The following is a 24,444-nucleotide window of genomic DNA, read 5'->3' as shown; positions in this document are numbered from 1 at the left end:
TTTAACCACAAGTAATTATTTCACGTATTTGACAGCCCTAGTCTCGAAGTATCATAATGTTTTATTGTTGCCATATTGCCCACCACAAAGATATAAAGCACCTCCTGTTTGTTTTCTGGGGACAACACCATTACAGTAAACGAGAACTGATCCTTCTCTCCGTTCCCTTCATTCGATGTGCAGAGCCTGCACATCTGTGCTGTTCTCTCTCCATCACCCTGGCTGTGTGATCCATCCGTAGTAGGCAGGGGGTTGGAAGGCAGGGTGGCTTTGAGGGGGAGGAGAGATAGAGCAGGGGTATAGAAGGGCTGAATGTATTCCCTCTCTCTCACTCTCTCTGTCGCTGTATGTGTGCATGCCTGTTTCTCTCCCCTCCCTCCACAGCAAAATTTGACTTGCTAATTGCCTGAGATATGGTAGAGAGAGGGTAGAGAGTGAGTGAAAAGGAGGGAGAGAGAGAGAGAGAGAGAGGATGCAGCAGTAAAAGATGATGGGCTTTCTACGGTTTGCAGAAAGGCTCGGCTTGTTCTCCCTTACCAGGATGAGAGCGTATGAACAGGTTCTCTCTTCTTCCTTCGGCAGCCACGCTGCATCAGCTATGGATTTCCTGTGATGCCTGCGCTTGTAGCCAGCCACGTTTTTCAGTAACCTTTTTTTCCTCTCCTCGTCATCTCATTCAGACCGTCTCTCCGCTCTGAACTGGGTTGGCTCTCATTGTCCTCTAACCGCAGCTCGCTTATGAGCACAGAATGTGGATTACACGACACTGTGACTTGCCAACCTCTCATCTGAGCAAACATTGCAATGCAACGAAACATTGATCCGGAGGAATTTTGAAGCTCACTGGGGAAATTAAACAGGTGGAGTGGAGACACATGGCAGGGGCTCTTCTGAGACTAACTGTTGTGAATGGACTGCAAGGGATTTTCTTTTACTTGTACCGTAGGTTGCATAATACCAGAGTCTAGACCATACCCTAACCTCCTGTCTGCAAATCCCAGACAGTGAGCACCGCTTCCACAGATCCAAAAAGGATGGAGGGATGGAGTGCAAGCCATCTGCGAGATGGGAAAGAGATGGGGAGAAGCATCTGTGAATGAATGGAAGCCGAAAACGGATACAACGCCTCGTGATTACATACCCTACCATTTGGATTGAGCCTCCTTTGTTGGGTCTGGAGATTGATGGCACTTCTTTCTGTTTCGCTCCTGTGCTTGCAGTTCCCTCCCGGTCATTTCCATTTCTAACACACTCTTTGAATTGTCCTACATATTTTCAGGTTCTTCATGCTAAAGAATGACTACAGGAAACATTGAGCAATCTATGCATGTCAATCTTTTTTTAATTGTTTGACATCTGATGGCCTATTCAAGTTCTACCTTGGGCCCTCAGGTCTAGCTGTTTCGTCTGTCAGTCCAATAGAGCCACCTTTCTCTAAAGGGCTCCGAGATTCCACTGCTACCCACATGAGCCACTCAGGAACCTTGCAGCGACGAACCACCTACCTCATCTCCCTCACTCTGGTCAAGGTCGAGGCCATAGGGACAGATGAAGGGGCCGAGCCAACAAAACCACAGACTCCAGCCCTTGTCCAGGGTCCAGAACATGGAGAACAAACACAGACGCAACCAACGGAGGAGGAAAAAGTAGAAGAGGTAAACAAGACTCCAGAAAATGAGGTGGAAAATGTATCTTCTGAGATCGAGGAGCAGAAGGTTGAGGTTAGGGGATGGAAGCCTACTAATGAGAGGAGACAAGAGAGCAACAATGCATGTCCAGTCAGAGCACCTCCACCAAAGCCTAAGGTGGTCGGTAAATACAAGGGCAGGGAACTTCACAAAGAGGTCAGGAGTGCTGGAGTTTCTCCTGATGGTGAGGAAACATCTAGAATGGAAGCATCTTACAAGGCAGACCTTTACACCCCAACATCAGAAAAAGCCTCAGATGTTGAGGTGTCGAACGGGACTTCAGTCCGTTCTAGCCTTCCAGTACGTCTCAACCAGCGTCCTGAGGCCCTGCTGAGATCCCACGCTGTGGTTACAATGAATCGGCGTGAGCTCAAGGAGACCAGCAAGACCATCTCCTCCTCAGCCAAAAGCCTGGACTACAAGGCCAGAGAGCACTCACCTCCGGTGACCATCACCATGACGATGGGGCCCTATCGAGCTTCTTGGTCAGAGAGCGAGGGGAGAGGCATGTACCAGCGTTTCGGCATTGAGCCTTTAATGGTAGCGGAAGAAGGGTTCACAGGACCTGGACTCACGCGGGACAGTCCTCGAGTGGAGAAGCTTAAAACAATATCGACATCACTTCCGGCTCCCGCCGTACGGCCGCCGACAAAACCACAGCGGAAGGGCAAGAGCCGTACACTGGACAATAGTGACCTGCATCTGCTCTCAGAGGACCTGAAGAAGGGAAAGGAGCAGCGTGCTTCTACCCAGGCCTCGGGGAAAGACCGAAAAATGCTGAAGTTCATCAGCGGCATTTTCACCAAGAGCACCCAGTCCCCTGCAACCACCCCAGCCACTCCAGCAACTCCGATCCCACTTCACAGCCCCATGCAGCGAGGGTCCAGTGAGGAAGAAGGTTAGTATTTTTAAAACTAAAGTTTGGTAACTTGTGTCTGGAACTAGCAAAGATGATCCTGTTTGGTGCTCCCCACTGACCTTCTCTCCTGTCCTGAACCCAGTTCTTCTCCAATAAATGTCCTCATTATCCTTTATAAGTGCTCTGCAGGAAAAAGATGTTCTAGCATACAAATTACATTTGAGGCTTACATGTTATGTGGGGTGAGCCACGAGGGAGGAATTGTGGGACTGAGAAGACCTGTTAGTCTAGACATTCCACTATTAATGTTCACAGAATTTCAAACATTCTCAATTTGTGTTAAAGGTGGGCCTACACTAAAGCTTTTAGGCCAGCGATAGATGCCTCTGTCTAATTAAAATATAACTTTTAACACTTATATTGACACTGTCCTAAGGAGATCTTCAAAACCGTAACTTTTCAGGAAAGGGCAAAAAATGGTCTTAACTTTTAATCTAAGTTAAATTAAATAAATTCTATTTAAAATAATTCTGAAATGTTCCATCATAAACTTTTCATATGTAAAGGACAGGACAGTGGCTTTCCAAATAATATAAAAAAATAAAATTGGACAAAAATGGAGAATGCTGTTTATGTTGTTTGAATTACATTTATATGATTACAGCACCCAGTCATGAAATATTATGTAAATTAAGCAAATCTAAAGGACCTAGTTTATTAAATCATCAATAAATCAATAACACAAGATCCCAGCTTAATAAATCTAATGCTGGCTTAGTCTCATAGTTAGTAGACTGTTTTTGACCACAGTTGTAGTGGATGTGAGCAGAAACAGAATGAGAGAGAGAGAAAGAGAGAGAGAGAGAGTGCTGCAGGTGATTTGAAATTGAAATGCTCAAACTAACATGATGAAAGTCTCCATTCAGAGATTGTTGCCCTGTTTTGCTGTTAGAAACATGCATGAATAATCAGCTCACATTAAATCTACACTGAAAACACATAGCACTCACTGAAGAAAGAGATGGGAGTGGCAGCTAGATTCCACTCATACCTTTAATATGGCTGCCTGTGTGCACGCTGTGGAGCCTCAGCCGGAAGTTCGGAATGATTTGATTTCATGACCCATTTGTATTATGTGATAAATTCTTTTAATTCACTTAAAAATAATAAACTGTGAAAATGTTGAACTGAATCTAATAAACACCTCGATTAGACCCCGAACCTTAATCTATGTGTGCTTGTGGTTGCTTGTAATAGCACATCACATTTGCCTCTGAGATTATTATTATTATTTTTCTTTTTATTATTATTATTGAGCATTTCTGCCAAATTTCTATTTCTCTCTTGCTCCTTCTGTTTGTGCAGAGACACATTACAAAGCCTGTCCATTAACTATGAGACTAACCTGTAGAATTAACATTACAAGAATCTCTCAGGTTATTGATACACTGATTATTTTTTTTAAGCATTTTAACATCAAATATCCAGAATCAAGGCTGCTGACAGGACTCATGCACCTTATGCCTGATATTTTAAATGTTGGCTTATGGAACATGTCAGGATTAAAATCTACTGCAATAACCTTTGATGCAAGTTGTAACATTAAAAATTGACAAGATTTGAAATTACCCCCCCCCTCCTCCCCCAAAAAAGCAATAAAAAATAAAAAATGTAAATATTTGATATAATATAATATATAGACATTAACATTTCTTGTGCAGCTTTAACATTTCTTGTGCCTGTTTGTCGTGCGCACATAGCTCGTTTCTATGAACACGTTTAGCATGCAGGAGAGAGGCCGTTTCTGGAGGAGAGGTTGCCATGGCAACAGCAGAAGCAGGGAGCAGGGCTAGCTGAACGGTTTGTGGTTGTGCTGGTTAGAGAAAGAAAGAGAAGGAAAAAGGAGAGGAAAGATGAGCTGAGGGTGTGAGGAGGGGATTGGGTGGGTTCTGGAAGAATCCTGAACAGTAGAACATCCCCCCAAACTCCTCACCCCCCCCAAACAAACGAGAAAAAGGAGTGAAGCTCTTTAATCTGCTGCTGAGAGGATGCTGAACGTGATGTCTTGCTTGTGCTGGCTGAGTGAACCTGGGTGTGCACATCCATGCTTTTTTTTCAGAGTGATTCATTGCATACAAGGAGCACACTATGTCTCTCTCTCTCTCTCTCTCTCTCTCTCTCTCTCTTTCAGTAAAGGGGTAATTCATTAGTTGGGTATGAAGGCCTCCTGGCTGATCTGGGAGCAGATTGTTGTGCCTGGTGCTGCAGTTTGGGGTTCACCTGCAAATTATATATATATGTATAATGCAATATAGTCCCTGAATATGTTTTCTGTGTTCATAGTAGCAGGCCCTATATCTAACAGTTTATTAATGATAATCATTACTTATACATTAATAAATGGAAATGCTGTAAATTATTACTATTAGTATTATTAGTAATAGTAATATTACTATCTACTATTAGTGTTATTACTATATTGCTCTTATAATTATTGTACATACAGATAATTAAATGATTTTCATAAATATTTTATTATTATACTTTATAATAGGGGTCTAATTAATGATGATTAATGTTTAAAAATGTATACCCAGCATTAACAACAAAGATAAACTAAGTATTTAAGAAGGGTTTAGGAACCACAGTAGAAAATATCTTTATTATTTCAAACTTGACATAGACGATTACTAAGTGATCATAATGATTATCAACTGTTTTGATATTTTGATCAATCATTAACACATTATAATACATGATTAGGTTTTTACCATTCAAATAATCATGATTATTCTTCACTAAGTGACAAAGTAAATGGTTATGTCCATAAATAAATGTTTAATCATTTATATGCCTATGCTCATTGACAGAACTATCTTAGACAGAACTATCTAAGTTGCTGTATATTAAGGCCTGTTATATAAAGTGTTACTCACATATTTTCAAATGAAGTCCAAATCAGTTTTGATGTGTGTAAGAGTGTATTGATTCTACAGTGCTCTGATTATCTACTACAAGTTCCCACAACTTTTTCAGCTCTTGTTGCACCAGCCTCTAACAAAATAAACCCCAGCAAATCACACCCTTGCCAGTTTATAACTGATGTATAAAACCCAGAGATATTATTGGGATGCAAACTGTTAAGAAAAAATAATAAGTAAAATTCTATGGCATTCACCGTTACTGAAAGAGACACAGCTTCCACACAAGTGGGTGTGCTACTGTCAGCTTTACCGTAGATGAGCAGAGTATTCCATCGCATAGAACTGGCTCAACTTAACTCCACCGTTTTTTGTTTTTTAGTTTTGGTTTTCCACTGTACAAAGTGGGTACCTTTAGAGTTCATCCAGGTAGTATTTTTGGTACCACCTCCTTTAAGTTTACAAGTGAGCTGAGCCAATACCAAAAGGTGATGTAAAAATGCTGCAGACTGCTGATTGGCTGGAGAGAATCACTAGCTACCAGGTTAACGTCACCTTTGAGCCGCCAGAAATGTCTTGTCATCTTCCTGTCAATGACAGCTTCATGTAGTGTTGCTATAATGACCAGCTACATTGAGGGGGCGCTATATCTGCAGTGGAAAACGAAGTGGCTGGTACTAAAAGCGAGAGGAGTTCAGTCCAGCCATGCCTTGCACTGGAAAAGTAGCTTAAGAGCTCGCTCTGAGCCTCAGATATGCCTCACTCTCAACATCAGCTCTAGACTGAGATTACGTCCAGAAATCCAGAAAGATCCTGCCTTTTCCTACCAATCTCCCTCCTCTCCTCTGTGACCTGGAAACCGATTTCAGGATGCCATCTTACCGGCTGACCAAATACCAGAGGAGGCACTTAAAATACCTGCCAAAGCAACTTCCAGAGAAGGATATGATGTAAAAAATTCAAGGTCAGCTCAACTCAAAATGATATAGTAACTGATTACATGACTTTTCTTGAGTCGACACAACTTGACGACACACAACTCAAATTTCTTAGTAGAGTCAAAAGTACTCTTAATGTTTTTAGTGCTGCATCTCAGTTATGTAAATAAAATGAACCTGTCTTTTTTCATCTCAACTTCCTCACCAGCCAAGACTCTCTCCATCACACTATCCTGCGAGACATTGAGTACACACTCATGGATGGCTATGGTATCGCTGGGGCTCAAACTCACAACCTCCTGTTGGGTAGATGGCTCAGCCCACTGCACCACTCAGGAATACATGAAGCAACTCAGATTTTGTGTCTACAAATGTTTAATACATTGGAGAAAATATTTGTTGTTCTGACTTTGAAGCATCTCATGTGGTGCAGCTGTGTAATAATTAATTCCAACATCAGGAGGTTGTGAGTTTGAATCACAATAATACCACAGTGGTCCATTAACTGGAAACCCAAGAGGAGAATATGCCAGATGGGACTGTGTGATAGAAGGAGTGCCAGGTAATGGGGAAACTGAGTAAAAAAAGCACTTTTTTTAGTTTATCTAACCAAAATGCAAATCTAGAAACAGTAGCTCAGAGAATTTTTGACTCAACTAAGACCTTTGAGTTGTGTGAACTCTGATGTCCTTAAGTTGACTCAACTCAAGAAAAGCCATGTAATCAGGTACTAAATCATTTTAAGTTGAACTGACCTCTCATTTTCACAGTGTACACAAGTGTTACTACCCAGGAAGACTTTTACAGATTTTAGCATGACATCACTGCAGAGAGGACAGAAACACAGATACACTGACCCAGATACACTTTACACTGTTTCATTTGGGTTTACATAGTGTTGCACTTGGTGTAAAAAAACAAAAAACAAAGCAAAGAATGACACAAAAGTAAAAAGGCAGCTCTGTGTCACAGCTTAGGCTTTGTTTTCAAGCAGGTGGTGTGATTGACTCAGTTCATCAACAGTTGACATCAAATATAACGAGGTTTAAAGGACTTTATTGTCCCTTTTCTGCAGTTTCTGTTTGTTCTCTCCATTCCTCCTGCTCCTCAATCCCTCCGCCGAGGGAAAGGGGGCAAAGGGGTGTGTGTGTGTGTGTGTGTGTGTGTGTGTGTGTGTGTGTGTGTGTGTGTGTGTGTGAGTGCGTGGGGGTGGGGGTGTGACAAGAGCAGTAGCAGAACTTTCTGGACAGAAAGGCTAACTCACTCAGTTCATCTACCACATAACCCCCAGTGAAAATTAAGCTTGTAAATGAATGCAGAAGAACCAGTAAACACAACTAACATTTCAAAAATGAACATACTACAACATCATATATATATATATATATATATATATATATATATATATATTAAAATAATGTCAAAAGTGATGCATTTCTACATTAACGAAATACTACATCAATACAACTACTGCTAAAAGCTAAAAGTAAACTGAAGAACAAAACATGTTGATGTAACATATTTAATTCATTCATTAGGGTATGATATGTAAAGGAACCCCTTTAAAATCCCAGGATTATGTTTATTAACCTATCCAGGGTGTATCCTGCCTTCCGCCCAATGACTGCTGAGATAGGCTCCAGCACTGGTGTGTAATAAGTGTGTAATAAAACATTGTGCCCCTCAGTGGATCCTGGCCATTAAAGAGGATAACATTTCACAAAGATAAGCCTTAAGAGTTATTAATTTAGGCCACTCTTTCTACAGTGTATACAGTCTAAAGCTTACAGTCTAAAGATTACATTTCAGCTCAGTGCTGTATAAGACATATACGAGACATGTATGTTCAACTTTAAATAGAAATGACCATGAAAAATTATTATAACCAATTCTTCATCTTACCATTGATTATCTACTGAATAATGTAGCACACAGAGTAGCACTGCTGTCCCAGTGCACCTTCCCTCACATGTTTACTGGGTAAACCAGACAAAAACAGCATAGTATGTTAATTATTAAACGCAGTATAATCAGACTCTCATCACTAATTGGTAGCTACCCTGATAGCATGTTTTCACCATAAAGCATAACTGATGTTTTATTGATAATGGCTGACTGTCTGACTTTTGCTAACTGGGTGGACAGAAGGGTGGTCATGCTAGGTGGGCTCTGCCCACCTCGACCTTGAGAAACAGACGATGAGTACCTCTCACGACTGTAGTTTGGTAAGCTGTTTACTTTAATGTCTCTGTGTTAGTTGTGGACTTCTGGGCCCTCGCTAACATTGCTAATGTTCACATGGGCTGATTATACACTAAAGAACCGTTTTTGAGCCAATATATTCTCCATCAGTCTGAAGAAAAATTCACATGCAGAGCCTGCAAATACACTCTTTAAAAAGCGGGTTCTTCAGTTCTTTAGTAAAGAAAATGGTTCTATATAGATTCATAAACACTCAAAGAACCCTTTGTATGATCAAAGAGTTTTTTGCATCGTTAAAGCATTCTTCAGATTGATGGAGAAAATGCTGTTGATGGTTTTTTATAGAACCTTTCTGAAAAGAGTTCTATATAGCACCAAAACAGGTTCTTCCTTTGTAACAATGTCAAGTCTGCAATAATAGAAGAACTTTTTTGGTGCTATATAGAACTCTATTGAAAATAGTATTATACAGAACCACATAAAACACATTCTCCATCAATCCAAAGAAAACTTTCATGATGCAAAGAACTCTTTAATCATGAAAATGGTTCTTTGAGAGTTCATGATTCTATACAGAACCATTTTCTTTACTACAGAACCCTTAAAGCGTGTGTAATACTTATACAGCAATCTCAAAATGTGAAATATGAGTAATATTTACTAGACTGAAGATGATTTTAGGTGCCAACACTACATTTTGTGCAGTGTGGTGGGCGTGTCTGTCTCTCACAGTGCTGTAGAGGCATATGTGCACGTGCTGGATGTAATTCATGGCTCCTGTAGTTGTGAGCTTCTGTGAGAAGAGTCTGATGACTCATGTGGGTGGAGACTGGCCTTGAAGCCCTCTGAGCACAATACAGCCCTAATCACTAGTTAGCCCTGGCGGGGTGGGGGGGGGGGTGGTGGGTGAGGGAGCAGTATTCACTGAATGAAGGAGATGAGGAGAAAGTTAGAAAAATAAACAGAGGATCCTCAATCACCTCCTTATCACTAATGAGCCTGGATCATTTACAGAGAGCTGACAGTTTATTAGATACACCAGAGCTGGTCACTCCTATACACCCACAAAAGCCCTGAAAATTACACAATGGCTCCGCCTCCCCTCATGAGAGGATAAAGCAGAACAATACATTTGGTCATGAAAAAAGAAAAAAACACCATGAGAGTGAACTGTGGGAACAGCAGTCAGGTAAACTCATGTGCTGATGCAAAATGGAAAGAAATGGATTGACATTGACTATTGACCTAAAGTTGATTAGCTGGACACACTGGACAATATGCATGCACATCTCTCAGTAACTGATAGTAATCAAGTATTCAGCCAAACCAGCCAAACCATTTTATATTTAAATATGTAAAAAGCAAATCTGGAAGAGCCAGTTTGAACAGGCCTGCTGAAATGAATTATAGTATTGATCGATATCATTTGTTTATAGCTCAGTCTGTTCTGTCCAGGTCTACTTACTCTTACAGCGACAGATGGAGCAGACTGGTTTGAAGGAGGGAGAATTGTAATGAGAGCACTGGGGTATCAGCTGTGACTGAGGTTTAAATGGTTCTCATGGCTCACAGGTCAGGTAGGAAGACCCCTTTGCAGAATTTGCTCAGAGCTCCATAGAGGTCAGGACAAGCTTTAAGTTACACCTACCTTATATCCGCAGTGCTGTGCCAAAGTCAGAGGCCAAAGAAATCTGCAGACACTGAACTCCAAAGTTCAGTCTTAGAAGTTGGTTAGTTATTTTCTAAAGTAATCAAACACATTGATGGATGTTGAGTTCTGGACTCTGGAGTGGCCAGTTCATTGTTCAGCTTCTTTGCTTGATGTGTTTATATCCTTTTCTAAGTGAGGCTTCTTGACAGCTACACATCCTTGCAGACCCATAGCTCTGAGTTGTCTTCTCATAATGGAAAGGTGGACAGAAACACCTATGGATGTTTTCAGATCTAAAGCAGCTTGATTTTGTACTCTCTCAAAGATGGAAGCTTTAAGTGCTGTTTATCTGATGGGGACAGTTTTAGTGTATACCAGGTCTTCCAGGTGGTTGTGTCTTCTCATTTTCTATGTTCTCTGTTCTTTTAATCACTTTGTGAACTCCAGTTTTGGTAAGTTTGTTTTAATCCTTTCTTATCCAAGTGGATTGTTTACTATCTAATCTACTCAGAAACATCTCATGAAAAATCAATCACTTGAATGTAATGGCTGTTTTGACTATAAATTAAATAAATGAAGAGTCTTGTTGGCACGGTAGAGACTGTACAGTTTGTCTGAGCCATCTGAACCCTCATCAGTGGTCAGTTTCTGATCCAGTTTAAGCAATTTTTTGCCATTCCTCTGTTATTTTTGACAGTCTTCAGCTGTATAACCTTACTGGTCCTTTGGTTTTGTATTTTTGCTTCATAATGGTTTTTAATGTTCTGGACTGCAGGCAGGTCAGTCTTGAATCCATACTCTCTGATTACACAGCCGTGCTATTACATGTGCAGAACGTTTAATGGTGTGTCATTTTGAAATAAGCATGAACATCTCTGAAAAAGATGGTATGATAATTCTATCTAAAAGGCAGCACAAGTTGCTCCAAAACGAATAGAAATCTTTCAGCGTTAATGTGCAGGGTTCCTCTAAAAAACTTCACAATGTGCTACAGCAGATCTGTAAAGTTTCCCAAGAGTTTGGTGTAGAGAGTGACTGTTTTTCATTTTTCAAACTGAGGACAGAAGAGGAGAGAGGAGTAAGAACTCAATTAATTTGAGGAAGAGCACATCACCAAACTAGAACGGAACATTTCCAGAAGAACAACTGATAAACCAATAATTTTATTGTCCTTGAAGCATCAGCGCTGCTATGGCGAGTGAGTTAGCAGCCATCATGGGATCCCTGAATACTAGAAGGAATATAGTGAGTATTTCAGATGAGTTTGAGCCAGAAGTGGACTCTAACAGAAGTGGAATGAAATTGCAAATGTGAAGCACAGTATAAATGCTAAGCACATAATTATAAACGAACACTTATTTGGATTTTTTTTTTTTTTTATGTGGTCACATGTACTCGTCCATTTTGTGAAAATCACAGAAATCTGTTGTGCAGTTGCAGTTAAATGAAGCTCTTTCAGAGCTGCTGATATTCTTAGTCCAAGGTAATTAATTTCTTTTTTCAGCCAAGAGCCTTTTATATCCTGTATAGACCTCCTTCTTGCATATATTATTAATAGGTAAGAGTGCACATTTGTTACGGTTAATATTCCAGCCAGATTCACTCTTAGCTTAGAGAGACTGTGCAGCATTAAATGTACACCAAATAATGCCATGTGCATTTCACAAAATCCTTTACCACCTTTGTTCTTAGTAGAATCAGCTTTTTGAATGACGGGTTAAAGAGCAGCAGAGAGCACATCACTGTGTCTGGGATACAGTGTGATCACCTAAAAGAAAAAGATTCAGGACTGTTGTAGTGCTGTGTGATACCTTGTTTATGGGTCAATGACAAATGAGGTTTTTCAAAATCACAATTTTTAAAAATCTGATAAAAAAGAACATGATGTGCATTTATACATACATACGTATATATATATATATATATATATATATATATATTTTTTTTTTTTTTTTTTTTTGAGTTGCCTATATGGAGTTCATTTGCGGCAAAAGTTTCAAATAAAATTATATAATCCGTAAGAAAAATGTAATATGTAAACTGTCCAAAATATGTTGCAAATACAGTTAATGCGAGTAAAAGCAAACTAATTTCCAATCATACTGATATATATTTATTCATCATTTTGCCAGTTTTCTTTCATGTTTTATACTGGTTAATTTTGCTGATATATATTTTTGTTTCTGGTTGTGGGTCTTACAAGAGGGCTTTCAACTGCACTCTCTACTGATCAACTGATTTGGAGTGACAGGCCTTCTAAACATGCAGCCACACACACTCGATGAGCCGTGATCTTCCTCTAACATTGCAGAGCTCTTTGTACTGATTGTATTAATGCCATAGTGAGTGGCAAATCATTTCTGTCATTGTTAAACTCAACATTTTCCTTGTGGATTTTATAAACTTATTTGAAAATTTTGGCCAAAATTTAAGTGACACTTTTTAATCCCACAAACAGGGAAATTTCACCTCCACAAAGTGAAACACCACATACACACTAGTGAACACACACACCAGGGGGCAGTGAGCACCCTTGACCGGAGCAGTGGGCAGCTCTATCCATGGTACCTGGTGAGCAATTGGGGGTTAGGTGTCTTGCTCAAGGAGACCTCAGTCATGGACTGTCGGTGCTTGGGATCGTACTGGCAACCTTCCGGTCACAGGGCCAGTTCCCTAACCTCCAGCCCACGACTGCCCCAAAAAAAAAAAAAAAAAAAAAAAAAAAAAAAAAAAGTATGGTGTATTTTACTCCCTACTCCTGGCTTTTCAGACTAATTTCAAATTAAACAGGGATCTACTTAGACACCTTTAAAAATCTTTGACCTTCAACTTGAATTTAAATGTATTCTTTTTTTTCAAATAATTAAATATTATTATAATAATTCCACATTTTTCATGGTTCTCCAGAGGTCAGACCACCTGACATGGTAAACTGAACTGTTTGAACCACAACTCAAACATCACATTTTACCAAATTTACTTTACTTTACTTAAGCAACATATATGGTTGGATCGTTGCACCACCTGACATTTTTAGACTTTTGGAAGCAAAAAGAAGGAATTTTATATGGATGTCCAATTTTATTGGACACAAAAAATCATTTCATGGACGCATGTACCAGTTTACTAGTATTTGCACAACAATATCAAAAACAAATTGACTTTCCTTTAATTATGAAAAGGAAAAAGGATTAAAAATCATATCAAACCTCACTGCAACAGAGAACTGATTGATTAGCATTACTGCTAACGAGTTATGCTTTTTTGTCTTCAGAAAATGAATGAATTTTTATATATAAAAAGAATTAAGCATTTAGAATTTTGCACGAAAGCTCCTTTAGAACCCATTCATTTTGGACTTAATTAGGGAGCGCCCTCTAGTGTCAGACAAACCTGGAATACCTTACTGGTATTTCTCCTCACTACAAATTCTCTGGTTCTTCTAAGAGTTAAAACAGTTCAATTCAGCAACAGCAAAGCTGATCATGAACACTGTGCCATGGACAACAGAACTTACAAAAGTTACAAAAGTTGGTTTCAAAGAAATGATTACTGATCACCACTGCTGTAATACACAGAAACACTGAATGTTATAAACTGCAGCCCTTTAGTTCTGCATGTACTCAAACTAAAGAGCACTGTAAGTGCTGCTGTAGCTGACCGTAACAGCTTTAGAGCTGCTGAGACACTTTTCTGGGTTACTATCTGCTACAAGCTGTTTTTTTTACATCATATGCACTACAATAGTTTAATGCACTATAATAGTTTTAGTGATGTTTTTGATCAGAGTCAGAGATTTTACAGAATATTTTGTCTGACATTAAAACATAAAATTGCTTGACAATGTTTTTCAACTGTTTGAAGCCATCAGTGAATGTGTTTACCTGCACGTAATATTCCAATCATTATCAGATTTCTGCAGTTATCTGATTATTTGGTTGCGTATACAGCACACTCTGATTTATTAGATTTGATTAAAGCAACATTGTGTAACAATTTCACCTTAAAATAACAGCTTTAAAACCACTAACTTATAATAGTGATAATGACATCTCTGTCGTTGCCACACCAGGCCAGAATGCCTGCTATAGCACTATGTAACTTTGGAGGAGCAGCATATGAACCTCATGCTAGAACTGCGTAACACTTTACAGCACCACATCACACACCAACACCTCAGGTAGCTATGAGAAGAAGCAGCTCGATATTTCACAGCATGAACATCTTGACAGACACCGTGAAGAGACCAAAAAAGACACTGTAGGAGGAAGAGAATAAGAGAGAGTGACTGAGTGAGAGACAGAATAAGAATAAATTTCAGATGGGTTTTTACTTGTTGATGAGAGCTAAAAGTGATAAAAGGATACAGAACAGTCTTATGGCTAATGGGAAAATAACTGTCAGCAGAGTGTTCATATTCAAGACCGTAGATTGTAACCTTATGTGTGTCACTCTGTCTCATTGAGTTTTGTAGTTTTTCCGGATGCCAAAAATCATCTTACCTCAGTCCCATTTCAGGCTAAATTAGCATTTGTAGAAATAAATTAATCTATTTGTTCAGTCTGTCAGTCTCACGCTAATAAGCCTTGAAAGTTTGCAACCTCCTGTAATAAAGTCTGAGGAAATATTCAGATACTATATTAAAAAATGTAAATAAATACAAATATATACACACTTACAAAGATGGTTCTTCAAGAGTTCTTTAGTAATGATGGTTCTAAATAGAACCATTAACACTCAAATACCCATTTGCTTAATAAAGGAGAATGTGTTTCTGTATGGAACCTTTTTGTGAATGATTCTATATAGCACAAGAAAGGATATTGCTATAGTTGCAATGTCAAGCTTGTGAAGAAGCCTCTTTGGTGCTATATAGAACCATATACAACACATTCTCCATCAGTCTGAAGAACCATTTCAACATGTAAATAATTCTTTGAGTGTTCATGGTTCTATGTAGAATGTAGGGTGCTGTGAGGCAAAATAGTCCCCAAAGAAAACTTATTATTTCAGATTTTCCACTGTTTTCCCATCATCAACATTCCATATGAAACTCAGAAGACACGTATAGATTCACTGGTTGTTTAGGGGGTTAGGGATTAAGGGGTTAGTGGTTAGGGGTTAATGGTTAAGGGTTAGTGGAACTGATTAAGTTCAGCCGTGGCTGTGCAGCAATATGGGTGTGACGCTGCCCAACTTCTCTCCTCCAGATGTCCCACTGATGTCTTAATGACTGATCACTGCAGTGGAGGGCAGAGAGGAGGAGTAGTGCTTTGACCACCGTCACTGGCCTGGAACAGGAGAAAACAATCAATAATCAATCAATAATCAACAGACTTCGTTACACACTCTGGTACCAAATTCCAAAAAATCTTCTATATTCTGATGTAATACACAAGGGTCAGCCTTTAGAGACAGTAACTCATATTCACAGTCTTGAATTTCTATAAATTCCTCATTCTTTTTAACATTTATAGCATTAAAATGATTAAATACAGCAGTTTGCCATGATCAGATTCTCTTTACTGGGAAATATTCAGATGTACAATTTACTAAACTCTCCTCTCCTGAATGGATTATGGAGGAATTTTGAAAAATCATTGGAAGTATGCAGCTCATTATATTCTTGTGAAAGTTTACACATGAGGTTTTGCACTAATATAGTGATGGAACAGATGCTAACATGTTAGCTAGCTGTTCAGCTTCTCTCTATCTCTCACTCTTTTGCTTGCTCTCTCTCTTTCTCTCTCTCTCTCTCTCTCTCTCTCTCTCTCATACACACACAGACACTGTAAACGCAATGTGTACAATGTCCCTGTTAATGAACTGGAGTCTCTGCACTTTCCCACTGAGCTGCTGCAGTTAATTTCCTTCCTTGCTCCCTTCCATTCTATTCAGTCTTCTCACTTCATCCCTATCCAGTCTCGTGCCATCTGGACCTGCAATGGAGCACGTTTGGGGGCACTGCTGACCCACCAATAGCAGGCCTTCCCTGCTGAAAAGTGTTATCATGTGCAACAGAGGAGCCTGATGACTTTGAAAGTTTTCCTCTGAGCCTCTAAGGGTCAACACTGACTCCAAAATCATTTCACTGGTCCTGAAACGTCTGTGCTCTGCCAGTTAGAGGCTTCACAGTTTAAGGAGTGTATGCCAGAGGGCGCAGAGAGAGTCCTCAACATATGAGGGTGAACAGAGCCAAAAAAATAAAAATAAAAATCTAATTAAATTAAAAGCCATTTATGTAGGGTGCTACGAGCACTGATTGGTTAGCATTACCACTACTGAGTGCTGATTTGGTTAGCATTTCTGCTACTGAGTGCTGATTTGTTGACATTATTGCTACTGAATGCTGACTGGTTGGTATTACTGCTACTGAGCACTGGTTGGTTAGCATTACTGCTACTGAGTGCTGACGGATTGGCATTACTGCTACTGAGTGCTGATTGGTTAGCATTACTGCTACTGTGAGCTGACTGGTGGGCATTACTGCTACTGATGCTGATTGGTTGGTATTACTGCTACTGAGCACTGGTTGGTTAGCATTACTGCTACTGAGTGCTGATTTGTTGACATTATTGCTACTGAGTGCTGACTGGTTGGTATTACTGCTACTGAGCACTGGTTGGTTAGCATTACTGCTACTGAGTGCTGAAGGATTGGCATTACTGCTACTGAGTGCTGATTGGTTAGCATTACTGCTACTGTGAGCTGACTGGTGGGCATTACTGCTACTGATGCTGATTGGTTGGTATTACTGCTACTGAGTGCTGATTGGTTGGCATTACTGCTACTGAGTGCTGATTGGTTGGCATTACTACTACTGAGTGCTGATTGGTTAGCATTACTGCTACTGAGTGCTGATTGATTAGCATTACTGCTACAGAGCACTGATTGGTTGGCATTACTGCTACTGAGTGCTGATTGATTAGCATTACTGCTACAGAGCACTGATTGGTTGGCATTACTGCTACTGAGTGCTGATTGGTTAGCATTACTGCTACTGAGTTCTGTTTGGTTGGCATTACAGCTACTGATGCTGATTGATTAGCATTATTGCTACTGTTGCTGGTTGATTAGCATTACTGCTACTATGAGCTGATTGGTTGGCATTACTGGTACTGAGCATTGATTGGTTGGCGTTTCTTCTAGTGATGTTGGTTGGTTAGCATTACTGCTACTGAGTGTTATTGAGATCTTTTTCTGTGTTCAGTGACGCCAATTAGACTCTTCTAAAATTTTTATTCATTATGCATTTAGGTTTATTCATTATGACTAGCATTGGTAGACAATTGGATATCTGTGTGTAAACTTTGTTAAGACCTTATGCAGATTATCTACCTTAATTACATACAATTATCAGCATTTGATTCCTTTCGGTGTCTAAATAGTGGTGAGCTAATTGCTTCATCTCTGTTTATTACTTTATGTCTAATAAGAGTTTATTAATTCACTAATGATGCAACACATAACATATATTAGTGACATATTCACCAAAATACCTTAATTATGTGATACAAATGGACTTCTAATTACTGAGAAGTAAAACTGCACTTTATTAAATTCTTATTAAGATAAGATTAAGGTGACAATTCATGCTTAATAAATTGCATTGCTCTCTCTCTCTCTCTCTCTCTCTCTCTTTCTCTCTCTCTCTCTCTCTCTCTCTCAGCATGTGCTGCGAGTCAAGAATGGATGTTAAGTCGTGCCATCCAGGATCTCCGGCTGGTAGGAGAATACTTTCACACATTGTTTTGAATTGTAGAAATTGTAGACATTAATTGATATTAATTGGGTTTGAATTGTTTACGTCCGATTTTTACTGAAACAGTAATTATTTACTGTGTTGCTACTTTGTATTACATGTTTTAATGCTTAGTTAACCATTATTAAGTGATTAATATACAAATTTTATACATTAATTGTTATAAATGTTTCCCCTATTACAAAGTTGGGACTATATTATGTATTTATTTATATTTATATAAGACATATTGTATTACTTCAATGTAATATTTATTAAAGCATTTACTCTGTGTTAATTACTAGTGTGTAAGTAAGTGAAAACGATTAATAATTTAAGAGTGCACAAGAAGCACATAATTATTAACTATCATTAATTAAACTACTAGATAATGATTATTATTATGGGGGCCTGTTAGTATAAATTGTAACCACCACTTTAAACAGTAACGTTTTCTACACAGTTTATTTATGCCTAATTAATGTAAAACACACCCAGGTCCATTCTGCTGTTTGTTTACGTGATCAGAGTGATATTCTGATTCCTAAAGTGTGGCCTGTTCCACTCAGGGGATCCTTGGGGGACTGCTCAGTGGAAAATCAGCCCTGGTTCATCGCTACATGACGGGCAGCTATCTGCCTCTCGAGAGTCCTGAGGGTACTTTTATTTTATCTTTTCTTTCTGGCTCTGAATACATAACATTCAGTGCAGCTGAAGATTCTGACACATCTAGACATCTTCTGTATGCTCTGTAGTAAATTTTTAAATAAAATACTCCAGCACATCTCAGTCTGCTGAGTCTGAATGATCGATCCACAGATATTAACTTCTCTGAACTGAAAAGAACAGAAAAGCTGCTGACTCAGAGCTCTCTTATAATAGAGGCCTGTGTGAAGGTGTTTCAGCCTCTGCTCATTGGATTCACTATTCCAAAGTTCATTTTATCAATACAGGGAAACAAGCAGCAATTGCTGTCTATCGGTAATCAATCATGTGCCACAAACACTGCAGACGCTGATACTATGGAATATTACTTCAGTAGCACAATAAGAGAAAAACACTGATAGTCATAATTGATTATCTAGCTTTGTCTTTGTGAAAGTTTTACATTTTAAATTTCTTTTTTTTTCACTTTTAGTTTTTCACTACAGTGAACAAATCAAAGCCTACTGTTACCTGTGTGCAGTAGACCTCCAAGTCCATTTAGATGTTTTGGGGAGTTAGGTGCTCATAGAAATTATAGTTGATAATTCATAGTCAAGTATTCATGAGCTGTTCTAACTACACAATAACAATCATTGACACAGTTCATTTCTAGTGTTTATGGTAGTAGTAGTCCATCAGGTATTTCATACACTATAGACCAAACACTGATGTTCGTAAACCAAGGGGCTTGCATTGTACAAAATGCCCAAAAGTTGTTCAGTTTGGGGCTGTAATGTCATATTTAAAACAGCATTGATTTAAGATAGAACCATTTAAAATCTCAGTCTTACTACATGCTAAAGACTATTACTCTGTAATTACAGGGACTTCAATGTAAACTGGCTGGGCTATACTTAGGTTTTAGAAGGGCTCTGGCCTTTTAAGTTTTAAGATTTACCGGCTGAAAGAAATGTCAACCCACACACTCTCTGGATTCAGGAGCTGGTGCTATTCCTACTGCCTCATCTTAAAAACACACTAAGCCAAACTTTTATGTAATAAACTGTTTTACTTGCTGTTTTGACATGTAAAACTCTAGCTGAACGGTCCCACTCCTGCTGGTGTGGGTTTTCTTGCATTTGAACATGCACAAAAGCACTACTTAAATGCAAATAGCACCCTCTTATGGAGAGTCTGAGATATTAAGGAGGAAATAAATTCTGTATTTTTCAAAATATGTATATTAAAATACATTTAAAGTTTATGTTTTAAAAAAGAAAAAAAAAAGTTCTACAACACTTGAAACTTTTATAGCACCTATAACTTTTATAAATGCTACTGTCAAGTTTTTTCACCATTCAGTTTGGGTTGACTTTTTTATGGTGAAATGCTAAGCTCACTTTTTAACCACATATAGTTTTGATAAATGTCTTAATATTTGTTCTGAGAAAACATGAACCACATGTATAATTTTAGATATGGGCATTAATGATATAATATCTGCTGTCTGCTGCTGAGTTAATCCTGCTTTTGTGTTAGGAGGCAGGTTTAAAAAGGAAGTACTGGTTGATGGACAGAGTCACCTCTTACTGATGAGAGAGGAACCTGGCCTTCCAGACGCAGAGGTGAGGCCTCCTCCTCCCCCTCCTCCTGTTCATCTTCTGCTTCTTTATCCTGCTCTTCTCCAGATCATATTCTTTACCATCTGAGTCTCCATTTCCCCCTCTGGTTTATCTTTCCTTCTCTTTCGTCCTCAGTTCTGCAGCTGGGTGGATGGAGTGATACTGGTGTTCAGTCTGGAGAATGAGAGCAGCTTTTTGGAAGTCTACAACATCTACAGGCAGCTGAGCCTTCACCGCAACATTGCAGAAATCCCCTTCATCGTGGTTGGCACTCAGGGTGAGAAATGGAGTCATGTAGACATAACGTCACGGTTTTATGTTTAACCCTTAGAAGTCATATCTTGTGCTCTTAATCATATTAATTAATACAGTAATTAAGATGACATAATGGTCACAGTTCCAACTTTACATTTTCCAAGCCTAAAGTCCTAAATGACAACTATGTATGTACAGTGCTGTGAAAAAGTACTCATCCCTCCCCAATTTCTTTAATTTATTTATTCAATTATTTCTCACACTTGAATATTTCAGATCATCAAATGTATTTTAATATTAGACAGTGCTAACCCAACTAAACACAAAATGCTGTTTTTAAATGATGATTTCATTTATTGAAGGAAAAATACTATTCTACCCTACCTGACCCTTTGTGAAAAAGTAATTGCCCACTTAGCTACTAAATCAATCTGTTAACAAAATTCAGATAACTGTTGTGTTCAGTTTCACTGTCACACCCAGATATGATCACTGCCAGACTTGCTGAATCTATGTCTGGCAAAGTGAAGCAGACTCTCAAAAAGCAGCACACATTTAAAGAGATTCAAATACAAATGTGAAACAACAAAGCCATTTTAAAATCTACACTCTGGAAGGGTTTACAAAGCCACTCCAAAGGCTCTGGGACTCCAGAGAACCACAGAGAAAGCTGTTATCCACAAATGGAGGAACCTCTGAAAAGTGGTGAACAGAAAAAAATCAGGTGAGAGGCAAATACTTTTTCACAGCACTGTACATGCAAAGATTCTGGAAAGAACAGTTAAACTTATAAATAGCTTGAATCTTCTTTGGATTGTTGCAAGGATTGTTGCAAGGTTCTCCACACTCACATGTCTCTTTATCAAACAAGGTTCTTTAGAGAAGTAACAACATTCTTCTGTGGCTCTGAACGCTTTTTGGCACAGTTTTTTTCAAGAGTGATTAATCGATTCACTCAGGTTAATGTGATAAAGTAAGGTAGTCACAGTATTCCAGTCGTATAAAGTGGAATAAGTGAATCCTGAAGCTGCTGTTCTCGATCAGATAAAATAACCAGCACTAATCCTCGTGTGATCGATGATGCTCGAGCGAGGCAGCTGTGCACAGATGTCCATCGCTGCACCTACTATGAGACGTGCGCCACCTACGGGCTGAACGTTAACCGGGTCTTCACAGAGGGTGAGTGCATAAAAAAATCACAACCACACAAATACACTCATTAACAAACAAAATCTATTTATATAATTGATATTGTAAATATAAATTATAAATATTAATGCACTGAAGTGTTTTTCTGTAGCTGCTCAGAAGATCGTCACAATGAAGAGGCAGCTGGCTCTGTATGCTTCCTGTAAATCTCTCCCAAACTCTCCCAGTCACTCTGGAGGATCCACTCCACTATCAGGAGCTTATCCAGGACAGGTACATCACACAGACTCCATCACACCTGCACACAGATACTGACAAATGCTGATTTTAATGCAATTAATATTAAAAGTATCCATGATTTTATAGAACTTCAAGACTGTGAATGTAGGAGTTGCTGTCTCTAGTGGCTGAGCCTTGTGTATTACATCTGAATATAGAACATTTTGTGGAATTTAGTACCAGAGTGTGTAACAAAGTCTATAGATTACTGATTATTGATTGTTTTCTCCTCCTTTGTTCCAGGCCAGTAATGGTGGTCAGAGTAGTGATTACTCCTCCTCTCTGCCCTCCACTCCAGTAATCAGTCATAAAGACATCAGTGGGACATCTGGGGGAGAGAAGCTGGGCAGTGCCACCCCCGTATCGCTGCGCAGCCATGGCCGAACTGCCCGATTCACAGTGAGTCAATACCACTAACCCTTAATCACTAACCTCCTAATCCCTTAACCTCTACCCTTTATCCCCCTAATCCCTGACATTTAACCTTCAATCTCTAAACCCCTCATTTTTAACCCCAACTCCCTAATCTCTAACCCCCAACGCTAACTCTCTAATTTGCTAATCTCTATGCCCTAACTCCCTAATGCCTAACCTTTAACTCCCAGCCTCCTAACCCCCAAATACCCAATCCCCTAACTTCTAACCTTTTAACCCCTACTCCTATTACTGTGCCTTTAAGATTGATTAACAGTATGTAAATTATCTCTGCTTAGTTTACTTTATCCCTGGTGTTGGCTAAATGAACAGGCTAAACTGCTGAATGGGTGGGCTAAACTAATGTAAGGTGAATGGGCGGGCTAAACTAATGTAAGGTGAATGGGCGGGCTAAACTAATGTAAGGTGAATGGTGGAGCTAAACTGCTATAGGCTGAATGGGTGGGGCCAAACTGCTGTAGACTGAACAGACCAGTGTTTCTTCTTGCACCTCACTTAGCCGCATGATTACCCCACTTATCTGACTGTTGCCTCACTGATCGCTTTCTTTGCCATTATACACTCTTAACTTAAGACTTATAATTTGAACATTGTAATGTTTACAGGTATGACTGTGTGTGTGTGTGGGTGTTTGTGTGTACGAATGAGTAATGGTAGGAATGCTTATTTTATTTTATTTTATTTATTACATGTAAATGTTTGTCAGATACTGTGTACTGTGAGCTCCTGTAACCAAAACCAAATTCCTTGCATGTGTAAGCATACCTGGCAAATAAAGCTTGATTATGATTCTGATTCTGGTCTGGTGGATGCTTTCTCTGCAGGCACGTCGAGGCAGTGACTCAGAGAGGAGGAGCGTTGACAGCAAAGGAGATTTTGGAATCGGCCGTGCGATCCCAATCAAACAGGTGCTACATGTTGTTTGTTTCTTTATGTTACAGGAGTTTTATATGAAACCCTAGAAGGCTTCTGTTGTCAACTAAATTCATGGTGGCAGTCGGAGGCGCCTGACCGTAGTGACCCAGCACATGCAAAATCAATGCTGTTGATAGAGTCAATTCAAATCAATATATAAAATCAGTTTTCAGATTCTTCTGTGCTTATTAATATTAGAGTTGCAGGATCAGTATGAGCATGTGGGCAGATCAAACAACACTGAGTTCTAAATGGATCATGTGTCTGCCTGTCCAAACAAAACAGTTCCCACATATTCCAGTTATTCTATCAGATATGCTAGTAAAACCAAAACAGTACTCTTAAAAAATGGTTCTTCAGATTGATGGAGAATGTGCTGTATACGTTTCTATGTAGCACCAAAAAGGGTTCTGCTATTGTGACAAAGTTGACATTGTGACAATAGAAGAACCCCTTTTGGTGCTACATAGAACCAAACCACATATAATACATTCTCCATCAATCTGAAGAACCATTTCACCATGCAGAGAACATGTTTAGCATGCAGATAGTTCTTTGAATGCTCGTGGTTCTGTATGGAACCACTGTCTATACTGAAGAACCCTTGATGAACCATGTTTTTAAGAGTGCAGCAGTCGAGCAACTCAGAGACAAGACCAGTTTTTTATGATCAAGTCTTTATGTGCTCATTATTCAGCTAACAGTGCAACGCTGTTCATACAGCAGATTATAACAGCATCATTCAGCCCGAATGTTAAAGGTAAGGTGGGAGTGAAAAACTATTAGAGTTCAATGATTTTCTCTCTCTCTCTTAACCTCAGAGCATCCTCCTGAAACGCAGTGGGAGCTCCCTTAAACAGGAGTGGAAGAAGAAATATGTGACTCTATCAAACAATGGAATGCTGTCTTACCACTCCAATGTCAGCGTGAGTCTTACATGCCACTCAAAATTTCCTGTGTGCCATGATGATAAAAAAAACAGAGGATTTTTTTTTTGGTAAAAAAATTCTTCTTTTAAAGCAATGTATGAGAAAAATTCTGTACAGCACAAAGAAATGCTTTTCCTTCAGAGTAAAAAATTGAAGATTGACAACTGCAGCATCTTTCTGGAATTATAAGGTTCTGTCTGTGTTCTGCACAGTTT

At 39.1% G+C, this 24,444-nt stretch overlaps 1 protein-coding gene across 1 annotated transcript in view; it reads left to right on the top strand.

The window, feature by feature from the left end:
* The first annotated feature begins 311 nt into the window (after positions 1 to 311).
* LOC108424586 (arf-GAP with GTPase, ANK repeat and PH domain-containing protein 1) overlaps positions 312 to 24,444 on the top strand; it is a 37,354-nt gene continuing 13,221 nt past the window's right edge. The window contains exons 1-10 of the mRNA XM_017692716.2: positions 312 to 2,586; positions 17,929 to 17,984; positions 18,570 to 18,657; positions 20,185 to 20,270; positions 20,403 to 20,544; positions 21,567 to 21,701; positions 21,823 to 21,944; positions 22,194 to 22,349; positions 23,210 to 23,293; positions 24,122 to 24,226. Coding sequence (XP_017548205.1) covers positions 1,467 to 2,586; positions 17,929 to 17,984; positions 18,570 to 18,657; positions 20,185 to 20,270; positions 20,403 to 20,544; positions 21,567 to 21,701; positions 21,823 to 21,944; positions 22,194 to 22,349; positions 23,210 to 23,293; positions 24,122 to 24,226 — 2,094 coding nt within the window. The 5' untranslated portion in view covers positions 312 to 1,466. The remainder of the gene's footprint in view (positions 2,587 to 17,928; positions 17,985 to 18,569; positions 18,658 to 20,184; positions 20,271 to 20,402; positions 20,545 to 21,566; positions 21,702 to 21,822; positions 21,945 to 22,193; positions 22,350 to 23,209; positions 23,294 to 24,121; positions 24,227 to 24,444) is intronic.

Source organism: Pygocentrus nattereri, chromosome 21, assembly GCF_015220715.1.
Source record: "Pygocentrus nattereri isolate fPygNat1 chromosome 21, fPygNat1.pri, whole genome shotgun sequence".
Lineage (NCBI taxonomy): Eukaryota > Metazoa > Chordata > Actinopteri > Characiformes > Serrasalmidae > Pygocentrus > Pygocentrus nattereri.
This window is presented reverse-complemented; position numbering and strand designations above follow the sequence as displayed.